At 43.7% G+C, this 25,907-nt stretch overlaps 1 protein-coding gene across 4 annotated transcripts in view; it reads right to left on the reverse strand.

Moving 5' to 3' along the window:
- ca5a (carbonic anhydrase Va) overlaps positions 1–25,648 on the reverse strand; it is a 42,857-nt gene extending 17,209 nt beyond the window's left edge. The window contains exons 1-5 of one of the 4 annotated variants that reach the window (XM_078544435.1): positions 25,014–25,648; positions 24,492–24,689; positions 17,604–17,722; positions 15,186–15,281; positions 14,330–14,392 (exon numbers count right to left, since the gene is read on the reverse strand). In XM_078544435.1, coding sequence (XP_078400561.1) covers positions 14,330–14,392; positions 15,186–15,281; positions 17,604–17,722; positions 24,492–24,689; positions 25,014–25,131 — 594 coding nt within the window. In that variant the 5' untranslated portion in view covers positions 25,132–25,648. The remainder of the gene's footprint in view (positions 1–14,329; positions 14,393–15,185; positions 15,282–17,603; positions 17,723–24,491; positions 24,690–25,013) is intronic. The other 3 variants (XM_078544436.1, XM_078544433.1, XM_078544434.1) reach the window with 3 other exon arrangements.
- Positions 25,649–25,907: the final 259 nt, after the last annotated feature.

Genomic DNA, 25,907 nt, shown 5'->3' on the forward strand with positions numbered 1-25,907 from the left:
CTGTGCTTGTTTTACCTCTTGTTATTATTAATTTAGTTAATTGTTTTAACTCTACAAGAGTTACATCTTCTTGACAATTTAGTTAATTGTTTTAACTCTACAAGAGTTACATCTTCTTGACCTTTCTAACCCTGCCGCTACATCTTGGTGCTCCCCTGACATCCACAGCGGAGGTGGAGGCAGCCTGCTGACTGCTACGCCCTGTTGTCTGTGATGACCTTGGCAAGCATCCTCTGGAGGGCTGAGACCTAGAGGGCCTCGGCCTGCATTTGGGGTCCTGCTGTGGTACCCTCCTCGGCCTGTGGAGCTGAAGCTGCTGGGGTCACAGGAAGAGGGGATTCAGATGGGCCGGACTCTCCTGTAGTCACCTGGGTGACTGGATATGGACCATGGAAAAGCAAGGGGAGTGCTAACATACAGAGGAAAGACTGAAGTGGCCAACTTCAGTGTGGACCTGTTGGTCCTCCTCCCTATGGGTACCTGAGGGCCCCGGCTGACTCCTTGAAAGGAAGGGGCAGCTGGAGTGAGCTCGAGATGTCCTGCCCCAGTCTCGTTTTGACACTAATGGATGCCTACAAGTGCCTCAGCAATGGAGTGAGCTGCTGTAGCAGTGCAGGGCTGATATCCTGGACCAAGTTGTCCATGGTGGCCACCATCCTACCAGTGTTGACCTCGGTGCACTGGCATGCTGGCGCTATCGCCTCAGACTGAAGGCAGATGGACTCCTCCATCATGTCTTGCAATCTGAGGGGTGCAGCGAACATCTGAGCTCACCTTTGCAGCTCCAGTAACTGCCAAAGGCTCCTCATCTGACTCAGGCTCAGCAGACTTCTGGCCTCCAGCAGTTCTCCGAGTGCCGGCAACCTGGCAAGTCCCTGCCTCCGCCTGCTGCGGATCAGACAGTGCAATGTGCTGACCAGGTTGTGACCCCGAAGCTACTCTAGAACTAGGTGCCACTAAGGTGTGAGTGTCTCCCTCTGCTGGTGGAGGGTGTGGGTGAGTGCTGCGACGGGCCTTCAATTTCGGTGCCTGCAGATTCCTCTTCCGTGGCGTCCTCCGGACTGGAGTCAAGGACTGGCTCGTAGACTCCCTCGGCTGCTTCCCAGATGTGCCTACGAAAACAAGGATGATTAGTGCATGGCAGGGGACTGAGGAACAGGGGAACTCACTCACAGCATGGTTGTCTGGTGGATGTTGCACTGCTAGATCCTCACTTGGTTAAGCGCTGCCTATCTCACCGTCAACACAGGAATGGTCCACATTGTCGTTGGCCAGCTAAATAGCTCTATTTTCTGGTCTGTGAAGACCTTGATGTTGGGCATTCCTCTACCAGTCTGCAACCTCTCCCTTTTGTTGTGTGCATGAATACAGATGGAGAGAATGTAAGCAGGACACCTGCCAGGCCAGATGGGATGGATACCTGACAAGTGTGGGTGCTGAGTGGTGCCTTGGACGGGATGAGGACACGAACTGCAGGGCAGATGTAGGTGTATGTGAGAGAGTGAATGGTGATCTCCCTCGAGCTGGCAGTGAGTGAGACCCCTGTGAATGTGTGATGGGTTTGTGACTGTGTAAGTTGAGAGTGATGAAAGACTGACTTACCTTGGCAGAACAGAGGAGAAAATTCATCCTTTTTTGGCACTGGGTGGCTGTCCTCTTTTGTAGGGCATTGGCGCTGACCACTGCTGCCACTGCCTCCCATGCTGGATATGTCACCTTGGATGAGGTTCTTTGGCCAGAGCCGGGGTGGAGGGCATCGCGGGGTTCCACTGCGTAACCAGCAGGCACTCGAGGGAGGCATTGTTAGGTTTGGGGGCAGCATGTTTCTTCCCTTTGGCAGCCATCAGTTCCCAACAGCTCCCTATACCTTGAAGAGTGCTAACTCTGTGCAGAGGTAGCCTGTAAATATGGCCCAGTTTATTGAAGGCCTGAGGTCACGGAGGGGTGGGGGAATCAAAGGACGCCCCACCAGCGATCTGACGTAAAACTAATGTCTCTCAATTTTTTAAACAAAGTGGCGCATGATACAGCAGAAAAAGTCACCATTGCTGTCGGCAGGTCACACGCCGATTTCCCCACCTGATACCGGACTTTTCCTGGGACAGTTCCACCCTTCATGCTTGAATAAGATATTTCCTGAATAAATTTCTCCTAACCTTCCTCATTTTCTTCGGTGATAATATAAAATTATGAACACTCATCAATGACTTTGCAAGTATAGGAAAAGGTCTTTGTTCTCCAGTAGGGTGCTCAAAATTGTGCACAATACTTTTAAGTACAGTCAAACATTGTGCAAAATGTTTATATTTAATGCTTTTTTAAAATTCTTCACAGCAACTGTGTGGTGGTCACTCCTACCGATACTGTCATGGACAGATGCATCCGTGGCTGGTAGGTTGGTGAAGATGAGGTCAAGTATGTTTTTCTCTCTTGTTACTTACCTCACCACCTGCCACAGACCCAGTCTGGCAGCCATGTCATTTAGGACTCGGCCAGCTAGGTCAGTAGTGGTGCTACCGAGCCACTCTTGGTAATGGATATTGAAGTCCCCCACCCAGAGTACATTCTGCGCTCTTGTCATCCTCAGTGCTTCCTCTAAGTGGTGTTCAACATGGAGGAGTACTGATTCATCAGCTGATGGAGGGCAGTACGTGGTAATCAACAGGAGGTTTCCTTACCCATGTTTGACCTGATGCCATGAGAATTCATGGAGTCCGGAGTCAATGTTGAGGACTCCCAGGGCAACTCCTTTCCGACTGTATACCAATGTGCCGTGACCTCTGCTGGGTCTGTCCTGCTGGTGGGACAGGACATATCCAGGGATGATGATGGTGGTGTCTGGGACATTATCTGTAAGATATGATTCCGTGAGAATGACTATGTCAGGCCATTGCTTGATTAGACTGTGAGATAGCTCTGCCAATTTTGGCACTAGCCCCCATTTTTAGTAAGGAGGATTTGTCCATTCACTTCAGAATGTTACATATTTGATACTCACCTGTAATACAATATCATCAACATGCTACGGCATATCCTGGGGCATTGGTATCAATATCATGAAAGTCAGGAGAAGCCATATTATTTTTTATAAATGGTAGTATCTTATGAAAGGCTCATTTGTTGCCACTGTATTTGGCAGTATATGGAAACTTTGTTCCAGAATCAATCAGTTCCTAAGCATCTCTGGGAATCCGACGCATGCTTTATCTGTCACAATCCAATCTCCCATGTCCAATTCTGTTTTTCCAATTTATGCATTATGATTCATTCAGACTATAAGATAAACAGTTACATTATAATTGTTATAGCATCAGACCTTCCAATGGTAAACTATTCTGCAAAATTATTTACCAAAGCAATACTTATTGAGAAAACCCTATAATTACCATTGGCCTTTTCTATGGTTTTATCAGCAATCCCTCGCACATTCAAAAAGTTATTTATCAAACCCGTCTATCTGTTCCTTCACTCTCTTTAGTATCTTTACATTGAGCTGATACTTCCATTCCTCGTTTTCTTTCCAAAATGCATTGTCATATTTCTTTGCTTTAACTTACACCTGCCACCTGACTGCCCATTCCACAAACCTGTGCCTCACTGGCTATTTGCCAAACCCTTCCTTTTGTGTCATCAGCAAATTTTGATATTAGGTTGCTTACATCCAAATTTAAAACATACACATTTGCACTTGAACACTTTTCAAGAACAAAAGTGACCACAGCATGGCTGCTGGGGTACACCACTTTCTACCTTTCTCCAATCCAAGCAACATCCATTCACCCCATTCCCTGGTCCATCATTAAATAATTTTCTATCTATGTTGTTATATTTCTTCACATCACAGGCTGAATAAAACGGTCCCACGCCAACCTTGAAATATTGCCCTTGAAAGCCTGGATTGTCTTCTGCACTAAGTCTCACTCAGCTGCAAGTAGCTGAATTGCTGCCTGTATACACTTTGGATAAAGTTGTCTGTGCCTCTGATGATGGTTGCTAGGCTCCTCCTGACCATTGGGATCTGGCATTGTTCTGTCCCCTTACTGAGGGCCCACAGTATCTGCAGCCTCCCTGTGATCCCTCATTCCTCGCACCCTTCTCCTCCTCCTCCGAATCTTCCTCTGCTCCAAGAGACCACAATCCCCACCTGTCTCCGAGGGTTTTCATCCCTCACCACTGGATAAAACAATGAACAATCAAAAAGCCCTCTGAATGAGAGGACAATCTTTCTAAGGAGAAAATGTCCAAAATGTAATTCTGCCCACTGAAATGAGCAGTCCCAACAGTCAATGGATTTTGAACTGCAAACCTGAGACTCTGCTTACAGCCGCAGTTTAAAAGCCCACCTAGACAAGCTTGCCCTTAAAAAGTCGGATTCCCCAACTGTCGTAAATCTCACTCTGAAGGCATATTATTGCCTCTGGCTGTATTATTCAGGTGTGATAGGTAGCTAATTGAATCAATTGGATTTTAAATTCTCATTTAACTAATGTGGGCGGGTTCCCGACTTTTGACCTGCCTGCATATGGTATGATTGTAAAGCAGTGTGATGATGTCGTGGATGGCACCCAACATCATCATGCCCCAAAATATGCTTTGCAAAGTGGGAAATGATCCCAATTGCATTGTATTATTCAGCCCCACTTGTTTGTGAAACATTTTATGAAAAGCCTTCTGAAAATCCATAAACTCAATGTCCAGTCCATTTTCTTTACCCATTCAGTCATTTTTTCAAAATGCTATATTAAGCTTGTCTTTAACAAATCCAGAATGACAATCCTCCATTAATCCATGCATCTCTAAATGCTCATTAATCGGATCTTGAATTTCGAATTCCAAGTGTTTTCCAAAGACTGAATTTCTATTAGCTTGTGTATAGATACTCAATATGTCCTTCATTAATACAAAAGTAAAATACTGTGGATGCTGGAAATCTGAGATAGAAACAGAAAATGCTGGAAATGTTCATCAAATCTGGCAGCATTTGTGGAGATGGAAACAAGGGCCAGGATTTTCCCCTCGTCGATTTGGGGGCGGGGCCTGTTTGAGCCGAGGGGAAAATGACACGGGATGATGTCGGGAGGAATCCCCGATGTCATCTTGGTCCATTTAAATTTTTAGGAAGGCGGGCGGACAACAAAATCAGCTGTCCGCCCGCCGACCTGTCAATGGCCGATTGAGGCCATTGACAGGCTATTTAAAGTAATTAAAGACCTGCCCATCCAACCTTAAGGCTGGCGGGCAGGCCAGGAGCCCCAGCGGGCTCCAGGTTATTGATGAAACTTCATCCTCTGGCGGGGCGAAGTTTCATGTCCGTATTGTAAAAAATTAATAAAGTGTATGTGTTCTTTATTAACATGTCCCATCTCGTGTAACATTTTCACATGAGGGGGACATGTTAATAATTTTTTAATGTTTCTATTTTTAATGTTTTTGACGCTATCAGTATTCTCCCTGAGACAGGACTTTGCCTCAGGGGGAAGTGCGCTCTTTGACAGCTGGGGATTCCCTCCCCCACCAGCACAGGAAGCGCATAGCGCTTCCCGTCGGGGATGCCGCTGGGCGGGCCAAACTTAAAATGGCGGCAGGCCCCATTTCAGTGGCGGGGGTAGGCTGCCTGCCCGCCGCCAAGCCGGTGGGGCCCGCCCGCCATCGAAGGGCAAGATTCTGCCCAAGGTTAATGTTTCAGGTCGATGGCTTATTATTAGAAGACCATTGAACTGAAATATTAGGCAGAATTTTATGGCCCCGTTGCGACAGGCACAGGGCCGTTAAAAGCAGCAAGCTGTTCAAACCACTGGTGTAAAATTCCGCCCATGAATTCTGTTTCTACCTCCACTGATGCTAATCGGACCTGCTGTGCATTTCAGCAATTTTTGTTTTTGTACCTTTCTTCTTAAATGACTTTATAATCACCCAATTATACACGATGTAGCACATAGTTAGGCCTTGAAGTAAAGTTAATGGCGTGTCCTTATAGGGGTAATCAAAGTGAATAGGTATGCAGTACATAATTTTAGGATGGGTTAGTTGGCACTCTAATGTGCTGAGAGAGGTCAGTTAAGTTTGGGCACCTGAAGTTGTAGCACAATGCAAAGGTATTTCAGAATCTTGATGCATGGATGGGGCAGTGGAGGCAATGCTTTAATTGGCCATGATATTGGACACATGCAGGTTATTGCTGGGCAATGGTACTTCAGGTGCTTTTCTGAGCCTGCCATGAAATTCTTATTGATTTATAAATTTAGTCTTTGGTTGCTGCTACCTGAACTCTCCTGTTTGTTCCATTGCAAAGCTCCTTTGTTGGACAAAGTTGTGTAACACATAGCAGGCAACAATAATTTTGGACACCTTGGCTGGCTTGTACTGTAATATCTTTGATCAGTGCAGCCATCTTTTGCTTTAGAACACAGATCAAGTGTCTCAGCAGAATCCCTGTTGGCATGATTTGTCTTATTGCATCACCTTTCAGGTATTGTTGTTGAACATCTTAAAGGAGTAAGCAACTAGGGATTTAATTGATATCCGTGATTCCCTCATGGTCTTTCTAGACCTCAAAATAATTGTGGCACCTTAAATTGGTATAAAATGAAGGAAGGAATTATGGTACTAAGCATTTAAGTGCAATGGCAATACACCAGCAGCAAACAGATGGAATGGAGGCCCTTCCTCTACACGAAGGGAGTGGCATTGGGACACAAGAGGACATAGATATAAGATTAAACATAAGTGGCTTGAGAGAGAGAGAGAACAGAAAAAACCTGCAGTGGGTTGTGAGGCTGTGGACTGAATGCACTGAGTGAGCGGTTGAAGTACAGATCATGCCAATATTTAAGAACAAGGGTGGAATATTTCATGCCCGCTGGCATCAGGTGTGTTCAGTGGTGTGAGCAGACAATATTAGGGACCAAATAGGAGATTTACACATAGAGACAAGAGGCATGGCTGAGACGTTAAATTAATACTTTGTATCTGTCTTTACCTACGAGGCAGATGCTGCCCAGGCCATGGTGACAGAGGAGGAAACTCAATCACTAGAAGTGTTTAAAATTGTTGAGAAGGAGGTATTGGATAAGCTGTCAGTACTTAAAGTTGATATAGCACCAGGACCGGAAGAGATGCATCCAAGAATCCTGAAGGAAGTGAGAGTGGAAATTGCAGAGGCACTGGCAATGTTCAATGTTCCCTGGATTCGGGGGAGGTGCCAGAGGGCTGGAGAATTGCAAACATTATGCCCTTGTTCAAAAAAGGTTGTAAAGGTCTGCCCTGCAATTACAGGCCAGTGAGTTTAACTTCGATGGTGTGGAAACTTCTAGAAACAGTTATTTGGGATAGAATTAATAGTCACATGGAAAAATGTGGATTGATTCCCGAAGAGTCAGCATGGATTTGTTAAAGGAAAATTGTGTGTTACTAACTAGTTGACATTTTTTGAAGAGGTAACAGATGGTTGATGAGGGCAAGGCCATTGATGTGGTGGAGATGGACTTCCAAAAGGTGTTTGATACAGTGTCACACAACAGACTTGAGAGGAAAGTTATAGCTCACGGAATAAAAGGTACAGTAGCAACATGGATACAAAATTGGTAGAGGAGTAGGAAACAGAGAGTAATAGTTAATGGGTATTTTTCAGGCTGGAAGAAGGTTTGTAGTGGAGTTCCCCAAGGGTCGGTATTGGGACACTTGCTTTTCCTAATACATATAAGTGATCTGGATCTTGGTGTGCAGGGGACAATTTCAAAGTTTGCGAATGACACAAAACCTGGGAGAACTGTAAACTGCGAGGAGGACAGTGTAGAACTTCAAAAGGACATAGACACATTGGTTGTGTGGGCAGTTAGGTAGCAGATGAAGTTCAATGCGGAGAAGTGTGAGGTGATACACTTTGGTACAAAGAATATGGAGAGACAGTATAAAATAAAGGATACTATTCTAAAGGGTCTGCAAGAGCAGAGAGACACAGGTGTATATTTACATAAGTCATTAAAGTTGGCAGGACAGGCAGAGAGCGCGGTTTCTAAAACATACAGTATTCTAGGCTTCATTAATAGGGGCACAGAGTACAAGAGCAGGGAAGTTATGATGAACTTATATAAGACACTGTTTAGACCTCAGCTGCGTACACAGTCCTGGGCACCACACTATAGGAAGGATGTGAACACATTGGAGAGAGAGTGCCGAAGAGGTTTGCGAGAACGGGATGAGACACTTCAGCTATGAGGAAAGATTGGAGAAGTTGGGACAGTTTTCCTGGGAGAGGAGAAGGCTAAGAGGAGACTTGACAAAAGTTTTCAAAATTTATTTTATATTTTAAATTCATTCGTGGGAAGTGGGCTTCGCTGGCTGGGCCAGCATTTACCGTCAATCCCTAGTCACCCTTGAGAAGGTGGTGGTGAGCTGCCCTCTTGAACCGCTGCAGTCCAGGTGGTGTAGGTACACCTACAGTGCTGTTAGGAAGGGAGTTCCAGGATTTTGACCCAGCAGCAGTGAAGGAATGGCAACATATTTCCAAGTCAGGATGGTGAGTTTCTTAGGGAGTCTCCAGGTGGTGGTGTTCCCATCTATCTGCTGTCCTTGTCCTTATAGATGGTAATGGTCGTGCGTTTGGAAGCTGCTGTCTAAGGAGCCTTGGTGAATTCCTGCAGTGCATCTTGTAGATGGTATACACTGCTGCTACTGTGCGTCAGTGGTGGAAGGAGTGAATGTTTGTGGATGTGATGCCAATCAAGTGGGCTGCTTTGTCCTGGTGTCCAGCTTCTTCAGTGTTGCAAGTGGGGAGTATTCCATCACACTCCTGACTTGTGCTTTATTGATGGTGGACAGGCTTTGGAGAGTCGGGAGGTGAGTTACTCGTCGCACGATTCCTAGCCTCTGACCTGCTCTTGTAGCCACAGTATTTATATGGCCAGTCCAGTTTGGTTTCTGGTCAATGGTAAACCCCCCAGGATGTTGATAGTGGGGGATTCAGTGATGATGATATTGAACATCAAGGGACGATGGCTGGATTCTCTCTTGTTGGAGACAGTCATTTCCTGACACTTGTGTGGCGTAAATGTTACTTGCCACTTGTCAGCCCAAGCCAAGATATTGTCCAGGTCTTGCTGCATTTGGACATGGACTACTTCAGTATCTGAGGAGATGCGAACGGTGAACATTGTGCAATCATCAGCGAACATCCCCACTTCTGACCTTATGATAGAAGGAAGGTCATTAATGAAGCAGCTGAGGGTGGTTGGACCTAGGATATTATCCAGAGAAGCTCCTGCAGTGATGTCCTGGAGCTGAGATAATTGACCTCTAACAACAGCAACCATCTTCCTTTGTGCTAGGTATGACTCCAACCAGCGGAGAGTTTTCCCCCTGATTCCCAGTGACTCCACTTTTGCTAGGGCTCCTTGATGGCACTCTCGGTCAAATGCTGCCTTGATGTCAAGGGCAGTCACTCTCACCTCACCTCGGGAGTTTAGCTCTTTTGTCCATGTTTGAACCAAGGCTGTAATGAGATCAGGAGCTGAGTGGCCCTGGAAAAACACAAACTGGGCATCAGTGAGCAGGTTATTGCTAAGCAAGTGCCGCTTGATAGCACTGTTGATGACCCCTTCCATTATTTTACTTATGATCAAGAGTAGACTGATGGGGCAATAATTGGCCAGGTTGGATTTGTCCTGCTTTTTGTGTACAGGACATACCTGGGCAATTTTCCACATAGCCAGGTAGATACAAGTGTTGTAGCTGTACTGAAACACCTTGGCTAGGAGCGCAGCAAGTTCTGGAGCATAAGTTTTCAGTACTATTGCCGGAATACTGTCAGGGTCCATAGCGTTTGCAGTATCCAGTCCCTTCAGCTGTTTCTTGATATCACGTGGAGCGAATCGAATTGGCTGAAGACTGGCATCTGTGATGCTGGGGACCTCTGGAGCAAGCTGAGATGGATCATCCACTCGGCACTTCTGGTTGAAGATTGTTGCAAATGCTTCAGCCTTATCTTTTGCACTGATGTGCTGGGCTCATCCATCATTGAGGATGGGGATATTTGTGGAGCCTCCTCCTCCAGTGAGTTGTTTAATTGTCTACCACCATTCACAACTGGATGTGGCAGGCTTGCAGGGCTTAGATCTGATCTGTTGGTTGTGGGATCGCTTAGCTATGTCTATCACTTGCTGTTTATGCTGTTTGGCATGCAAGTAGTCCTATGTTATAGCTTCACCAGGTTGACACCTCATTTTTAGACATGCCTGTTGCTGCTCCTGGCACACCCTCCTGCACTCTTCATTGAACCGGGGTTGATCCCCTGGCTTGATGGTAATGGTAGAGCGGGGGATATGCTGGGCCATGAGGTTACAGTTTGTGTTTGATGCTCCTGCTGATGGCCCACAGCACCTCATAGATGCCCAGTCTTGAGCTGTTAGATCTGTTTGAAATCTATCCCATTTAGCACGATGGTAGCGCCACATAACACGATGGAGGGTATCTTCAATGTGAAGGCGGGACTTCGTCTCCACAATGACTGTGCGGTAGTCACTCCCACCGACACTGTCATGGACAGATGCATCTGTGGCAGGCAGGTTGGTGAGGATGATGTCAAGTATGTTTTTCCCTCTTGTTGGTTCCCTCACCACCTGCCACAGCACCAGTCTAGCAGTTATGTCATTTAGGACTCGGCCAGCTGTGATGCTACCAAACAACTCTTGGTGATGGATATTGAAGTCTCCCACCCAGAGTACATTCTGCACCCTTGCCATCCTCAGTGTTTCCTCCAAGTGATGTTCAACATGGAGGAGTGCTGATTCATCAGCTGAGGGAGGGCGGTACATGGTAATCAGCCCATGTTTGACCTGATGCCATGAGACTTCATGGGGTCGGGAGTCGATGTTGGGGAATCCCAGGGCAACTCTTTCCTGACTGTATACCACTGTGCCGCCATCTCTGCTGTGTCTGTCCTGCCGGTGAGACAGGACATACCCAGGAAAGGTGATGGTGGAGTCTGGGACATTATCTGTGAGGTACGATTCTGTGGGGGTGACTATGTCAGGCTGTTGCTTCACTAGTCTGTGAGACAGCTCTCCCAATTTTGGCACCAGACCCCCAGATGTTAGTAAGGAGGACTATGCAGGGTCGACAGGGCTGTGATTGCCGTTGTCGTTTCCAGTGCCTATGTTGATGCTGGGTGGTCCGTCTGGTTTCATTCCTTTTGTGACTTTGTAGCGGTTTGTTACAACTGAGTGGCTTGCTAGGCCATTTCAGAGGACATTTAAGAGTCAACCACATTGCTGTGGGTCTGGAGTCACATATAGGCCAGTCCAGGTACGGATGACAGATTTCCTTCCCTAAAGGACATTAATGAACCAGATGGGTTTTTACAAAAATCAACAATGGTTTCATGGTCACCATTAGACTTTTAATTCCAGATTTTTATTGAATTGGTGCGATCTGAACCTGGTAATGCTCAGAGCATTACCCTGGGTCTCTGGATTACTAGCACAGTGACAATACCACTACGCCATTGCCTCCCCCAATCATGAGGGGTCTAGACAGAATAGATAGGGAGAAACAGTTCCCGCTCGTAAATGGATCAAGAACCAGAGGGCACAGTTCTAAAGTGTTTTGCAAAAGAAGCAAATGCAAGGTGAGAAAAAACTTTTTCACACAGCGAGTAGTTAGGGTTTGGAATGCATTGCCTGGAAGTGTGGTGGAAGCAGGTTCAACAGCATTCAAGAGGGCATTGTTTCTATTTAAAGAATCATTTAATGTGCAGGGTTACGGAGAAAATGCAGGAAATTGGCACTAAGTTAAAATGCTCAGAGCCGGTGCAGGCACAATGGGCAGAATGGCCTCCTTCTACACCGTAATAATTCTGTGATTTTGTGATTTGGCGAGAAGGCCAAAAATTGGTTTCATAACATCATGAAACCAGCTTGCAATCGTCCATTCTGCCCATCAATGGCGGGCCGCGTTTCCTGCTGTTGGACGTCAGGAACATCATTGCAATACATCTGCATCTCATTTTAAGCCCAATTCGCCGGGATCATCGCCCCACATTGGATCGTCCGAGCACATGGGTGTGACTGCATGTCGACCAGTTTCACACTAGCATATGTAAGGCGTGCACTTGGCAGGCTGCACTTTGAGGGGAACTCAGAGGTGAGTGCACAGTAACATTGTGCAGCACTCACGAGGGTCGCCTGTTGGACTTCAAGGTTGAGGCCAGTTGGGGGGGGCGGGGGGCAAGGGCTGCCCAGCCATTGAGGCGATTTGGGGGTGGTGGACAAGGGCTGCACTGTGGTTGATGGTAGTGCACAGGCACGTGCGGGCTGTTGGGGGAGGGAAGTGGTCACGCATCAGGGAAACCTCATGTAAAATGATCATTCCTCCGCAGCTGAGACAGTTCAGATGCAGCCATAACATGCTTGGAGTCAGGCCTCTAGCTTATTTGCCCACTCAAGCAACGCAGAGGCACGAAAGTGGCACCAAGTGCTCCAGAGCTTTTCACCCCTTGGGCACAGACTGCAAAATAATGAGCGTATTCGTCGACTGCCTTTTGGGACCATGTCCTCTGTGCAGCAGTACTGGGCTGGAAACACTGAAAGGTGTGCGCATGGATGGACTTTAAATATGGCGCCTGGCATGAGGAAGCAACGAGGTGATGGAGTGTAGGGCGAATGAGGGCCCTCCCACCACTGAAACAGCATGTTTCCCAGGAATGCATAATTAATGCAGTGGAGGCTGGGACAAAACGGCATAAGAAGCCGCCACTGCAGCCGTCCCAAGTCAGATAAATTAGTGACAGCCTCATTGAAACATGTAAAATTCTGACAGGGATGGACAGATTGGATGTAGGGAGGATATTCCCTCTGGCTGGGAAGTCTAGAACAAGGGGTCACAGTCTCAGGATACGAGGTTGACCATTTAGGACTGAAATGAGGAGAAACTTCTTCACTTAGAGGATGGTGAACCTATGGAATTCTCTACCACCGGAGGCTGTGCAAGCCAAGTCACTGAATATATTTAAGAAAGATATAGGTTTCTGGACTCTAAAGGCGTCAAGGGGTGTAAGGGGAACACAGAAGTACAGCATTCAGATAGAGGGTCATCCATGATCACGTTGAATGGCGGAGCAGGCTCGAAGTACCAAAGGATCTACTCCTGCTCCTATTTTCTAAGTTTCTATGTACAAACGGGAGGGAGCGTCTGAGCCAATCCTAACTGAATGCTGAAAGTGCAAATACAATGGTGTTGCATGCCCTCCCTGACAATCTTCCTTTTCCTACATAACCTCAAAACATACAGATACCTAGAGCATACTTATTTAAGCAGGATGAAAGATTCCTGGGAAAATTGGCAAAGTTGGCAGATAGAATGCAGCTTTAAGAGGTTGGATTAAAAAGCTTAACAGCAAAGATACACTAAAACAGGTGAAAAATAGATAGAAGGGCCGGGACTTTCCGGTCCCGCCCATGGCAGGAATTGTCACAGGTGGGACAGAAAATTTGACTGACCAACCAAAGGTCCAATGACTTCGGGTGGGAATTTATAATGCCACGGTGGGCAAGACCTGAAAATTGCAGCCTAGGTCTTAACAAATCAGGCCTCGAGAAAACAAAAACTTCCTTGCAGCAGGCAGTTCAAACATGCTCTGAGCTACATAGTGCTATTCAAGCATTTCAGCCATATTATGCAGGCAAATTTACGTATTTTTCAGGCCCTGAATAAACTTGTACACTGCAGGTATGCAAATTCTTGTCAATAGATTAGATTAGATAATGGTATGCTACATGTGTAGATGCTGAGCAGCCCTTAGGAGGAGACAGCACCAACTGTGCAGCAATTGTTGGGTACTTTAAGATTTTACAAGAAAGCTCCATAACTGCAATTGGTATGAGAAGTGGAAAACTTCCAAAAAGAAGTTAATCAGGTTAGACTGGGATTAAATCATCCTGTTGGTAGATGACAGAAGTGGCTTTATGGGATATAATTGACTTGGGAATGTTGGATAGTAAAAACAGTTGCCAAAAGTGGAAAATTATCCTGCACTGATGCCCCTACCTTAGTGAACACACAAGAAAATCTAAACTATAAAATGAAGTTTTTTGATAGCCTTCAATATTTGGTGCCAGTGTTAATATTTTCACCTTAGAAACTGGAAGAATTAGACTCTGACTGTGATTCCTCATTACAAAGTTTGTGAACTAAATTGCTTGAGTATACCCTATCCAGCTGTCCAATCTGAGCCATCCTTGTTTTTTCAACTGAAGAGAACATCAGTAACATAGAGGGGGCATAATTGCAACAGTGAAAAAACAGAAAAACTAACTAAACGTAGTCATCTACCTACCTTATGTTTAACAGCTGGCAATGCATCGACAAGTTTCTGTAGACTATTATGTCTTTTTCCAAGCTTTTAATAAAACAAACATCAATAAAAAAAAAATTCATCATGTACTAATCAAAATATATCTCTTGCATAATTCTTTCGAATGTTGATACTCTGTTAGAACAGTTTCTTTTATGATTGAAATTATTTTCACAGGATAGACTGTCTTCTTCCCTGCACCAGGGCAATTGGCAAATCCCTGGCACAGGAAAGAGGGAAACAGGATATAGGTACAAGGCTTTTGCATCAATTCTCTGCTGCCATTCTCTACACTGGAATCTTCTGAGGAATATCCTATAGTCGGTGCAAGTCCAGTGTTGCTATTATCATTCTTTCTCCAATTATAATCCTTGAGGCGCCCAAAGAACCTTAGCACAAGGCCCTACCCCTAGACACAAGCAGACTGGAAGATATGGGGGCAGGGTTACTTGTGGTAGGCTGAAAAAAAGATTGGCAAATGGGCTTGAAACTTAGACCTTCTCCACTTCCAGAAGTTTGGAAGCATTTGGGGTCTTTTTGTGACTGTTCCCCAAAGGCCATAATATTGGCAGCCAGGAGCACAAATCACAAGTCTGGAGCCTAGGTTGGACTTTTTGCTTGATTTCTAAACACATAGCCTAGATAGAGGGCAAGCCTGTGCCTGGAGTGTGCCGAGGCTACATAAATGGTCAGGGCAAGAAAATCAGTACAAGTTACGACTTTATAGGCAGAGGACTATGTGGTGGTCACTGAGTGTCCACAGTGAAAAATGTACCATTATAATTTCAGATGAGTAATAATGCAAATCACCAGTAAGTGATCAGCTGTTTTAAGTTACCTTCAGAAATACTCCTACAACTGCAAGGCCATTTTCAGATAGAATGGCTTCATCACTGTTTTTGCATTTTACTGGATTCCAGTGAACTAAATGAAGCTAAAATAGCAAGAACAAAAATCTGTTAAATAATTGTTTAATTGTGTATTTTAATGCATTAATATGATAGAATAACAGGAGTCACCACTTAACACATTTTAAAAACAAAGGAAACTGGAAAGTCTATTCACTTCACAAAGTTGTGCTTTTTTCCTCTTACAATAGAAAACTGCAAAAGCAGTTGTGTTGTAGAAATTGAGCTTCAATTGATGCAGTGATGTACACATTCAGTATTGAAATTGAATTTGGTAATAACAAAGATTGTTTCAGCAAGTGTCATCCCACTTGGAATATTGGTGTTTCATGCAGAGTGGCAACCCAAGTTAGCTGACAGGCATACTATTTATTAAAAAGGTAAAAATCAATAAATACAACAACTTGCATTTATATAACACTTTTAAAGTAATTATATGTTCCAAGGCACTCTACATGAGTGCTGCTAAAAATCGCCAGCAAGTGACGTAAGGAAATATGAGTACAGGTGACCAATAGCTTGGCCAAAGAGCTAGGTCTTAAAAGGAGGAGAAGGAGATGAAGAGACAGAAAGGTTCAAGGAGGAGATTTCAGAGATTAGGGCTTTGGCAGCTAAGACACGGCAAGTGGAGTGGGAGATGTACAAATGGACATAATTGCAGGAGCATAAAGAGCTCAGAGGGCTATAGGCTAGAGGAGGTAACAGAGATAGGGAGGAATAAGGTCATGCAGGGATTTGCAAAAAAGAATGAGAATGTTAAAATTAAGGCATTGTCAGACTTAGAGCAAATGTACGTCAGTGAGAAAGCAGGTGATGGGTGAATAGGACAAGGAGAGTTAGGATGAAATGCTTTTCAGGATGCTAAAGGAAACAAGGGAAGAAATAGTGGAGGCTCTGACCATCATTTTCCAATCCTCTCTAGCTACAGCATAGTGTCAGAGGATTGCTAACATTGTACCGTTGTTTGAAGTGGGAGAAAGGGATAGCCCAAATAATTACAGGCCAGTCAGCCTAACCTCAGTGCTGGGAAAATTATTGGAAAAAATTCTGAGAGATGGTGGGTGGAATTTAATGTCCTTCCACATGACAAGTTTGGTGGCGGGGGCATTTAATTCAACAGGAGGGTGGCAGGTGGGGGCCCTGCCACCTTCCTGACTCCACACGATTAAATCCATGGCGGGAAGGCAGATGGACAGCCTTCCTGCCCCGTTGCCAATCTCATCCCACCACTGGTATTAACCGGGTGGTGGGCAGGGACTCACTATGCGGGGGGGCACGACAAGCAAACCAGTTCAGGGTTGCTTGTGGGCTCCTGGGAGGTGCAAGGGGTGTCCCTTGTTCAAAGGCACTCAGTGGCTGATCAAGAGACCCGGCATCAGGAAGGGGGGGGCCCCGCTGACAGCTGCTCCTCTGCCCTTGCCCCAGATTCCCCCCAACCTCACGACCCCCTTCCCACCATCACTCACCTAGGATCCTGTGACAACGTCTATGCCTTGGGTGGGGGTCATACTTGCAGCAGCCACTGCCTCAACAAGGGTGCTGCCATTCAATAGAGCTGCCAGCCTCTGTCAGCAGCTCTCGGCCTGCTGGACTTCCACAGGGTCCTTGATCCTGGGGAAGGCCCACCGCTGTACAGTTATCTGGCTGAGTGGCACTTAGTACGGCAGACCTTTCCTAAAAAGAGGTGACATGGGGCTTTCACTTGCTCTCTAACTGGTAGGCGAGACTGTTGTCACCTCCATTAAATACTGCCCAGTATAAATTGCCATTTAGAGTCAAGGATTAGTCAAGGACAGTCAACATGGATTTGTTAGGGGAAGGTTGTGTCGGACTAACTTGACTGAATTGTTTGAGGAGACAAGGACAGTTGAAGAAGTGTGTTTGGTGTAGTCTACATGGATGTTAGCAAGGTTTTTGACAAGTCCCAAATGGGAGGCTAATCAGTAAATTAAAAGCCCATGGGATTCCAAGAGAAAGTGGCAATTTATCTACAAAATTGGCTCAGCGGCAGGAAGCAAAGGGTTATGGTCTACATATTTTCTTGTGACTGGAAGGCTGTTTCCAGTGGGGTTCTGCAGGGCTTAGTACTAGGTCCCTTGCTTTTCATGGTATATATCAATGATTTAAGCTTAAATGTAGAGGGCATAATTAAGAAGTCTGCAGATGATATGAAAAGTCGGATCTGCACTCTTGCTTGTTCTGCCTTTTGGATCTTGGGCACCATTAAGGAGGGGAAATCATTTTATTTACCAAATGCTCAGTCAACTTTTCTGAATATGCTGGGCTATTTTGAATTGTGTTTTGGAAACAGAGTTTTAGGAAACAAATGCAGAATTAAATCAACATACCTCTGCAGGGTACACCTGATTGTTGATAGTATGCTCTGATCCACGATCACTTTTTGAACCCCAGTGGAAATGAAATTGCTTCAATCGGTAATGGTTCTTCAATGGTCCACTGCTAATAACTGTGGGTGAAAACAGACAGAGAATTCCAAGTTAGGTATTCTATTATAGGCTATGTTGCTACAGTCATTTTTAAAGCAAACATTCAACTAAAAGCAAATGCATATTGAATTAGCAGACCACATTTTTATATATAGCCTACGTATATTGTCGGATTTCTACTTTAAAGTTGCTCGGGGGTAATCTGGGATCTGGAGCACAGATGCACGAAAAGAAATTAGATAAAATCCATGAAGATTGGTCCGCATGGGAGCAGTGTGTATCGCCTTCCGTATCCTTTATGAATGCCACTCAGGAACTGGCACAGTAACAACCGGTGCTTACACACAACTGGAGGAACAGAACCTCATCTTCTGGACTTAACATTGAGTTCAACAACTTCAGACCATGAACTCTCTCCTCCATCTCCACCCCTTTTTACCCCTTCTTTCAAAATACTTCTTTTACTATTATCCACTTACTTTTATTCATTCTTTTATCCCCTTTTTTATGCCCCCATTTTATCCCATTTTCAGTCCTTTTTTCCCCCACTCCACCCCCACAAGGGCCATCTGTTACTTGTTCATGTTGTTCTTTTCAGAGTACTTACCCCTGTTCTGCTATTATCACATTCGGCTTTCTCACCTTTTTGCCACTATCAGCAGCTTTTTTAACCCTTACCACTATCATTTACACTCCCTTTGTCCTTTTGTTCATGACATCTTTGTCAATCTCTCCTTTGCCCCCACCTGTCACTGGCCTTCTATCCTGTTTCACCTGCGCCACCCACCTTCAGCAGTATGAATTCCATTACATTTCTACTTCTCTGTAGCTCTGAAGAAGGGTCATACAGACTTGAAACGTTAACTCAGTTTTTCTTTCCACAGATGCTGCCAGGCCAGCTGAGTTTTTCCAGCATTTTGTTTTTCTTTCAGATTTCCAGCATCTGCAGTATTTTGCTTTTATCTCAGTGCTTACACACATTCCCTATTTTCTTCAACATCATTGCTCATTATTCTGCCAAGCTTGAAATGATAAACAAAGTGTTGAATGAGCTCATTCACTTATAAATTAAATTATAATCTTATAATGCAAGTTGATGTTACAAAATCACTTGTCTTTTTAAAAAGATGCTGCAATACAAATACATTCAAAAAGTAAACAGTGGAAAATTAGACCTGGATTTTCATTTGATTTTGGGATGTTAAAGAGAGGATGATGCAATCTTAAAGACTATCATGTAAAATCTGCCACAAAAAAACTGCACCTAAATTATCTTCCCAAAAATCTGCCATCTTTCCTCAAGGCACACAGAATGCCTTGTCAAGCCTGTTTTGCCACATTTAAATTGAGATAAAAAAATGTGGCTAACTTTTTTTTCTTCTACACACCTGTTTTAATTAAAAACAAAAATACCTGGAAAAACTCAGCAGGTCTGACAGCATCTGCGGAGAGGAATACAGTTAACATTTCGAGTTAACTGTATTCCTCTCCGCAGATGCTGTCAGACCTGCTGAGTTTTTCCAGGTATTTTTGTTTTTGTTTCGGATTTCCAGCATCTGCAGTTTTTTTGCTTTTATCCCATCTTAAAAAACTTTTGTTATTACATCAATAACAATAATGGAGGCTGCATGGTGTCTCTGAGGCAATTACTGCTTTGAAGAGGGCATTTTGTGCTTTGCTAATGAAGACTGGTTTGTTCTTGCTGCTTTTACTCTCAGCTCCACTCAAAGTACGCCTATGCAATCTGAACGAGGATTTCTCAATGTGAATAACTTTGATGTGATGGAGAAGGAGAACGTGCAGAAGAATTTAGATTGGAATGGCTTGGAGTAAGGCATAACACCATAAGACGTAGGAGCAGAAGTAGGCCATTCTGCCTATCGAGTCTGCTCCGCCATTCAATGAGATCATGGCTGTTCTGACCCAAACTGACACCACATTGACTAAAGCAGGAACAGTGCATTGAAAAATGTGGCTACACTTTAGATGACAGTGAATGGCCTTGCACTATAGACAGCAAACACATTTTAAGTCAGACAATCATTACATGAGATCTGTTTTGCTGATCCAGAAGTTCAGAAATGGCTTTGGTTGTGTCGAAGGTACATGTGAATTTCAGCTTTTTCTAATAAGGGGTTTACCTGACTTTCCTAATACAGTATGGAAATTTTAAGAAAAGTCCATAAGATTTCAAAAGTCACAATATCATTTTTTCAATCTTTGAAGATGGAAGGTGCTCAGCTTTCAAAACCTACACATTATCTGTAACCTTTACAGAAGAAAAATAAAATAATTTACATTATCAGATACACAAATTTGAAATGAAAAATGCAAAGTGGCCCAAATAGCACTAGTACACTTTGGCAGTGATGGCACATGGGTAACTGTGGAAACAGGTCCACAGGGGTGGGTGAAAGATATTAGCCAGATTTTCACAGGACTAAGATTTAAAATTTGGTTGAAATCTATTACAAGACTTTTTTAGATGTTATTTTCATCAAAGGCCCCAGAAAGTCAAGTGTTCAAGGACATAGTCTTAAGGGCACACAGTCATATGTTCTGATAACATTTATGTGTTTATCAAGCTGGGTCAAAACAGTTATTCAGATCACAAGTGGTTTAATTATTTATGGATAAATGGACACTAACACAAGTTAATCATTAGGATTGGCAAAAAGAAAATACAAAATGTAGTAAAAACTTACATCACCCTTTACAGTGTATGGATTTTTTTTATTCCACAAGCGATCATAGAACATGTGGAAATAAAGTACAGAGGTGCTGAAATCTGATGTTTCTAATGTTGTTCACTAGATCATTAACATTACTGCAAGTAGATCCACATTCAGCATCCCCATTGATTTTTTAAAATCAATAGCATAGATAACCTCTGAGCATGATTATGCAGTTAAAAATAATTATTATTGAAACTGTGAAACAATTCTGCTTTTATTCTTATCCAAAAACAGACTGGAACATTTAAAAAAGCAGCCTGAACAAGCACAGTATGTTGTAGAATGCACTTCTCTAACACAAATTAATGAAATATATGTTTGTTTTGTGCTTCTGTCTCATTGCTGGTGAACTAATGATCAAAAATACTTGGAAATCAAATACAGTGTAGTTAAGTTTAATAACACTAAACCAAGTGAAATCAGCAGTAATGACTCGAGATCAAAAACTAATAGAAAAATCAATTTGCATTTATATCATGCCTTTAACATAGTAAAGCATCCCAAAGCATTCACAGGAGTGTTAATGGCTAAAATTTGACAACAACATAAGGACATATTATGAGAGATGACCAAAAACGAGGAGGTAGATTTTAAGGAGTGACTTAAAGGAGAGAGATGGAGAGAGAGAGGCAGGGAGGTTTAGATATCTGAAATCTGTCCAAAATCATGTCTAGTTTCACATCTCCTCCAAAACCTGCCCACCTCTGGTATTCAACGATTGGGTGAAATTTCAAGATTTTAATTCTTTCAATTTTGTATCCTGGCTGTATTTTCTAACTCTCAAGAACTATTTATATTTGTCTCAGAATTCAATGATTACACATTACAATTTGCTCCAGGCTTCTGATAACGTTAAACATTAACCATCAGAGTATTCTGCTGTCTAAGTTATCCAGCTGATCTATAATAACAACATATATTGCGGCCAGATACAAGTAAACAGATGAAAGCAAAAAACAAAGGGAAAAGATAGCACAAATTATTTTTAAAGTAAAACTAAGCAACAGTACAGATCACCAATCTAGTATTGGTGTCAGAACTGCCAACATAACCGTATAATAATGGTAAGAGACAATCAAAAAGAATTCGGAGTTAGCTTATTATTTATAGAACTGGTCAACTCAACATTTGTAACCAGAGATCAGTATGTCAACCTGCCATTGCACAAGGCCCGGCTGATCAATAAGTATTTCAAGTTACCATTAATGTAACAATATACCAGTCTATTGCAGGATAAGATTAAAATTAAATGTGGACACAATTTGAACCATGGAGAGAAGGTTGTTTTAAATGGTTAGAAAAATATTACTTTTCTTGGTTAAAACTTTAAGTTGACAACAAAGTTAATTAAATTTCATTAAACAGCAAATAATTAAAACTAATTATCTTGTCATGCTGTCTTTACAAGTTACAATGTAGAATCTGCCTTGCATTTTTCCTCTCATGGGATATTTTCTAGAATTTTAAGTTAGATTATATTTACAAAACAAGTTTCATCTAACAACATTAACATAATCTCATATTTTTGTCTGCTGCATTTGTAAAACTTAAATGTAATGCTTCTGTTTGTTCTAGCTTCATAGTTTGCTGAACTAAAATACAATAGCCTTCCCAAAGTACGACATAGGCGGTGGGTGCACCATGCTCTAGCCATGAAGGCAACCACAGCCAGCCTCAACATCAATGATAGCAGACAGGCACATGGCAGATTTCCCAACTTCTCACTCCTTAAGGAAGAGAGGTATGTGGTTTGCTTCCTGAAGGAAGCCCACACCCTTTCAGGAGACAGGCTCCTGGAGTGGCAAGGAGGGGTCTACATGAGCCACTTCATCTCCAATTCAGGTGGCCTGCCTATCTTGCTGGCCCTTTATTTTCAGTAACAGATCTTGGGGTGGAGTGGTGGTGGCAGTGGAGGGGGTTGGAGTCAAGGAGCCTGTGCCAAGCCACTTGTTGCATCTCATCGTCTGCTGGGGGACGTGCTGCTTCACCTTGTGAATGTGCATGTACAATAGTGTTTCCTTGCCGAAGTGTCCACTCATCTTGGCTCCACTGACAACTTAATTGACCCTTGGGAGTGAATTTCAACTGTAACCTGTAGGTGAGGCATCAGTCCGGTACTCCAAACAGCTGTGCAGCGATGGAGAAGTTGAGGGGCCTGGTTGTCTCCCAAAATTTCGTGGACATGTGGCAAAATCTCCACCTCGACTCCAGTGTTTTCACTTTCATGAGGTCTGGAACCAACCACCTTTGCATTTCTTGGGCATACGTCTCCTGCGCTCTGGTTGCTTCCATGCAACTGGTCCACGCTCGGACCATCGCCCGGTATGGGTGGAGCTGGTTCTACTCCAAATGCAGGTGGTACTATTGATTTATTTTATTTCAGCTGTGACCTGAGAGTTCATTTGGGATGGGCTGAAATAAGATAGTGAAGGAATACATTGGTCTTGATAATAGTTTAGGTAGAACAGAGAACTATGGTGTAGATAGTGTACTGGTATCAAGGATTTGAAGTCATGTTGTATCACACTCTCCAACAGTGACAAGCATCTGCCATATACATTCACTACAGACCTCCTCCACGACAACCAGATAGGAAGATGTAGCCAGAAGTCCAAGAAGAAGCACTGAGGGTAGTGAGGGCACAGAATGTACTCTACATGGGAGCTTCAATGTCTATCACCAACAGTACCTCAGTAGCACCACCGCTGACTGAGCTGGCAGAGTCCTGAAAAACATCTGCGAGACCAGGCCTGCAGCAGGTGGAGAACCAACAAGAGAGAACTTACTTGATCTCACCCTCACCTATCCACCAGTCCCAAATGCAGAGAATTCCAGAGGAACAGAGGGACCTCAAATCGCATGTCCTCAAATTCCAAAAGGTAGCAGGACAGGTGAATAAGGCGTTTAAGAAAGCATAAAGGATTTTTTGCTTTATTAACCAAGTCTGGAAAAGGAGGTTATGCTAGAAGAGTATAAAACACTAGCTAGACCGCAGCAAGAGTACAGCACCGTGCTGGGTGTTGTTAGCATACAAGGGAAAACTAACGCTGTGCTTTCAGATGATGTTGCTGAGAGGCAGCATACAGATGCGAAATAGGAGAGGGCCAAGGGTAGATCCTTGGGGAACAGTAGAGGTAATGGTGTGGGAGCAGGAAGAGAAGCCATTGTAAGTAATTCTCTGGCTATGATGAGATAAATAAGAATATAACCAGGTGAGAGCAGTCCCATCAAGCTGGTCAACAGTGTAGAGGCGTGAAAGGAGGATGGTGTGACAAAAATAAACTTTAAATTATTCGTTCTTCTTCACCTATTTGCAGCCTTTAATAAAGTTAGCCACACCATCTCCTTCTACACTGGTACTGTTTTGGTACTATGTTGGGGTGAAAACTTGACTGGAGGGATTCAAACATGCAGTTCTGGGAATGATGGGAATGGGTATAGATTTAAAGTAATTGGTGGACGGATTAGAGCTGAGTTGAGGAATTTATTTTTACACCCATAGGATATGAGAAGGTGTAAGGGGTGCGTGGTCTGGAAACTGCAGCCTGAAAGGAGGTTAGAGGCAGAAAACTTCACATTTAAAAAAATACTTGGATATGCACTTGAAGCGCAGTAATCCACAGGGCTATGGAAAAAGAGCTGGGATTAGCTCTTCTTTGATCGCCAGACATGATGGACCGAATGGCAGCCTTCTGTATCGTAAATGTTTCATGTCTCTGTGCACAAAATGTGTGCAAGATACTTTATAATTCCAGAAGCTATTAAACATCTCACAAATTATTTATTTTTTTTAGAGAATGTATACTCACTGTCCATTGCACCGGTTAAATATTTAAACTTCATTGTTGAAGGTGGACCTCTGAGGTTGCACTAAAGCATAGAGCTACTTCCTAAGCAAGTCTTACTCTTGCTTGGTAAACAGAACGCTGCCTGTTTTGAGTCCAGTAGCTGCATTGAGTGGAAATACACCACTTACACCCTTGCCCTGAGACGCCTTGATCTCACATGTTTTTAAACATTCAAACTTTCCGAGGACAAATACAGTTTTCCATACCCGAGCTGTCCCTGGAATCTTCAAATTCCACCTGGAAAAAATAGCCGTTGTTCCTAAGTCGAAGACAATTACGTGGGTCATACGAGATCTTTAAGGGTTTCAGTTGCGGATCGTACACACTGTCAGCAGTGTTGATGTCAATAGGAGACTGCTGGGTTCCACTCGAGGCAGGCACAGAATTCTGACACTCTTGCTGTTCTGAAACAAAGACGAATAAAAACATTTAACCGAAGAGTTAACAACTGCCAACTGCATTTTACGGAAGAAACCCTCCTGGAATAAACGTATCATCGAAAAATGCGTGACATGCTCACAGATGTAAAATACGAAGTCCTCATAATAAAATTTTAAAATCCAAGTTTTGGACATGGAGTTAACTTTAAATTAGAAAACAAATCCTTTCGGATTTATAAACTAAATGGCAAATTAATTTGTATCTTAAATATGTTCACCCACGATAAAGTTGAAAAGACAGTCTGTTCCGGGCAAGAAAATCGACGGAAAGTTCTGTTGATCGCTTACTTGCTAAATTGATGTTTAGAGTGCAGGAGGCAATATTGCAATTCCGCACCGGGATCCAGTGATCCCTCACTTGGAAACGTTTCGCAAAAGCGAGAATCGCCCTGAAAGAAAACACCATGTTGGTTTTACTCGGAAGCTGCTTTCGGGTTCCCGGCCGTCGTGTCGCAATCTGATTCGAAACAGTCAATGCCAAATTGCAACTGTCGTAACCAGTTTATGTAGGAATACATCTATTGCAAAATGTTGTACGCTTCGATTTGATCTTCTTTACCTTTCGGCTAAATGCGTGCTGGCTGCAAAACCCACCCATTCAAATGAACGAGATGCCACTGCGCATGCGTCCCAAAGTCAATGCGTCAGGACCAAAGACATCCAAACATCAACAGAGATGAGTATCGTCAGAGGGAAAGTCATAGAATGGTTACAGCACAGAAGGAGCCCATTTGGCCTGTCATATTCGGATTCTCTGTAGAGCAACTTAGCTAGTCCCACTCCACCGCCTTTACCCCGGAGCCCTGCAATTTTTTCTCTTCAGATAATTATCCAATATGCTTTTGAAAGTCGTGAATCTGCCTCTACCACACTTTCAGGCATTTACAAAGCGCCTTTCACCACCTCAGGACATCTCAAAGCTAATGAAGTACTAGTGCAGTCACTTTTGTCCCGTAGAAAACATAGCAGCAATTTGCTCAAGGCAAACAACGAAAATGCCCAGATCATGTTTTGGATGTTGATTGAGGGATAAATATTAACCAGAGCGCTGGAAGTCAACACTAGCCTCTTCAAATTGTGCCTGGGATCTTTGCCACCCATCCAAGGGTGGTTGTTTAATGGCCAGGTTTTTTTGGTCAGCAAGGAAGCAACTCGCTCACTGCTGGACTCAAATTAAAACTT

Source organism: Cetorhinus maximus, chromosome 6 (assembly GCF_964194155.1).
Source record: "Cetorhinus maximus chromosome 6, sCetMax3.hap1.1, whole genome shotgun sequence".
In the NCBI taxonomy this organism is placed as follows: Eukaryota; Metazoa; Chordata; class Chondrichthyes; order Lamniformes; family Cetorhinidae; genus Cetorhinus; species Cetorhinus maximus.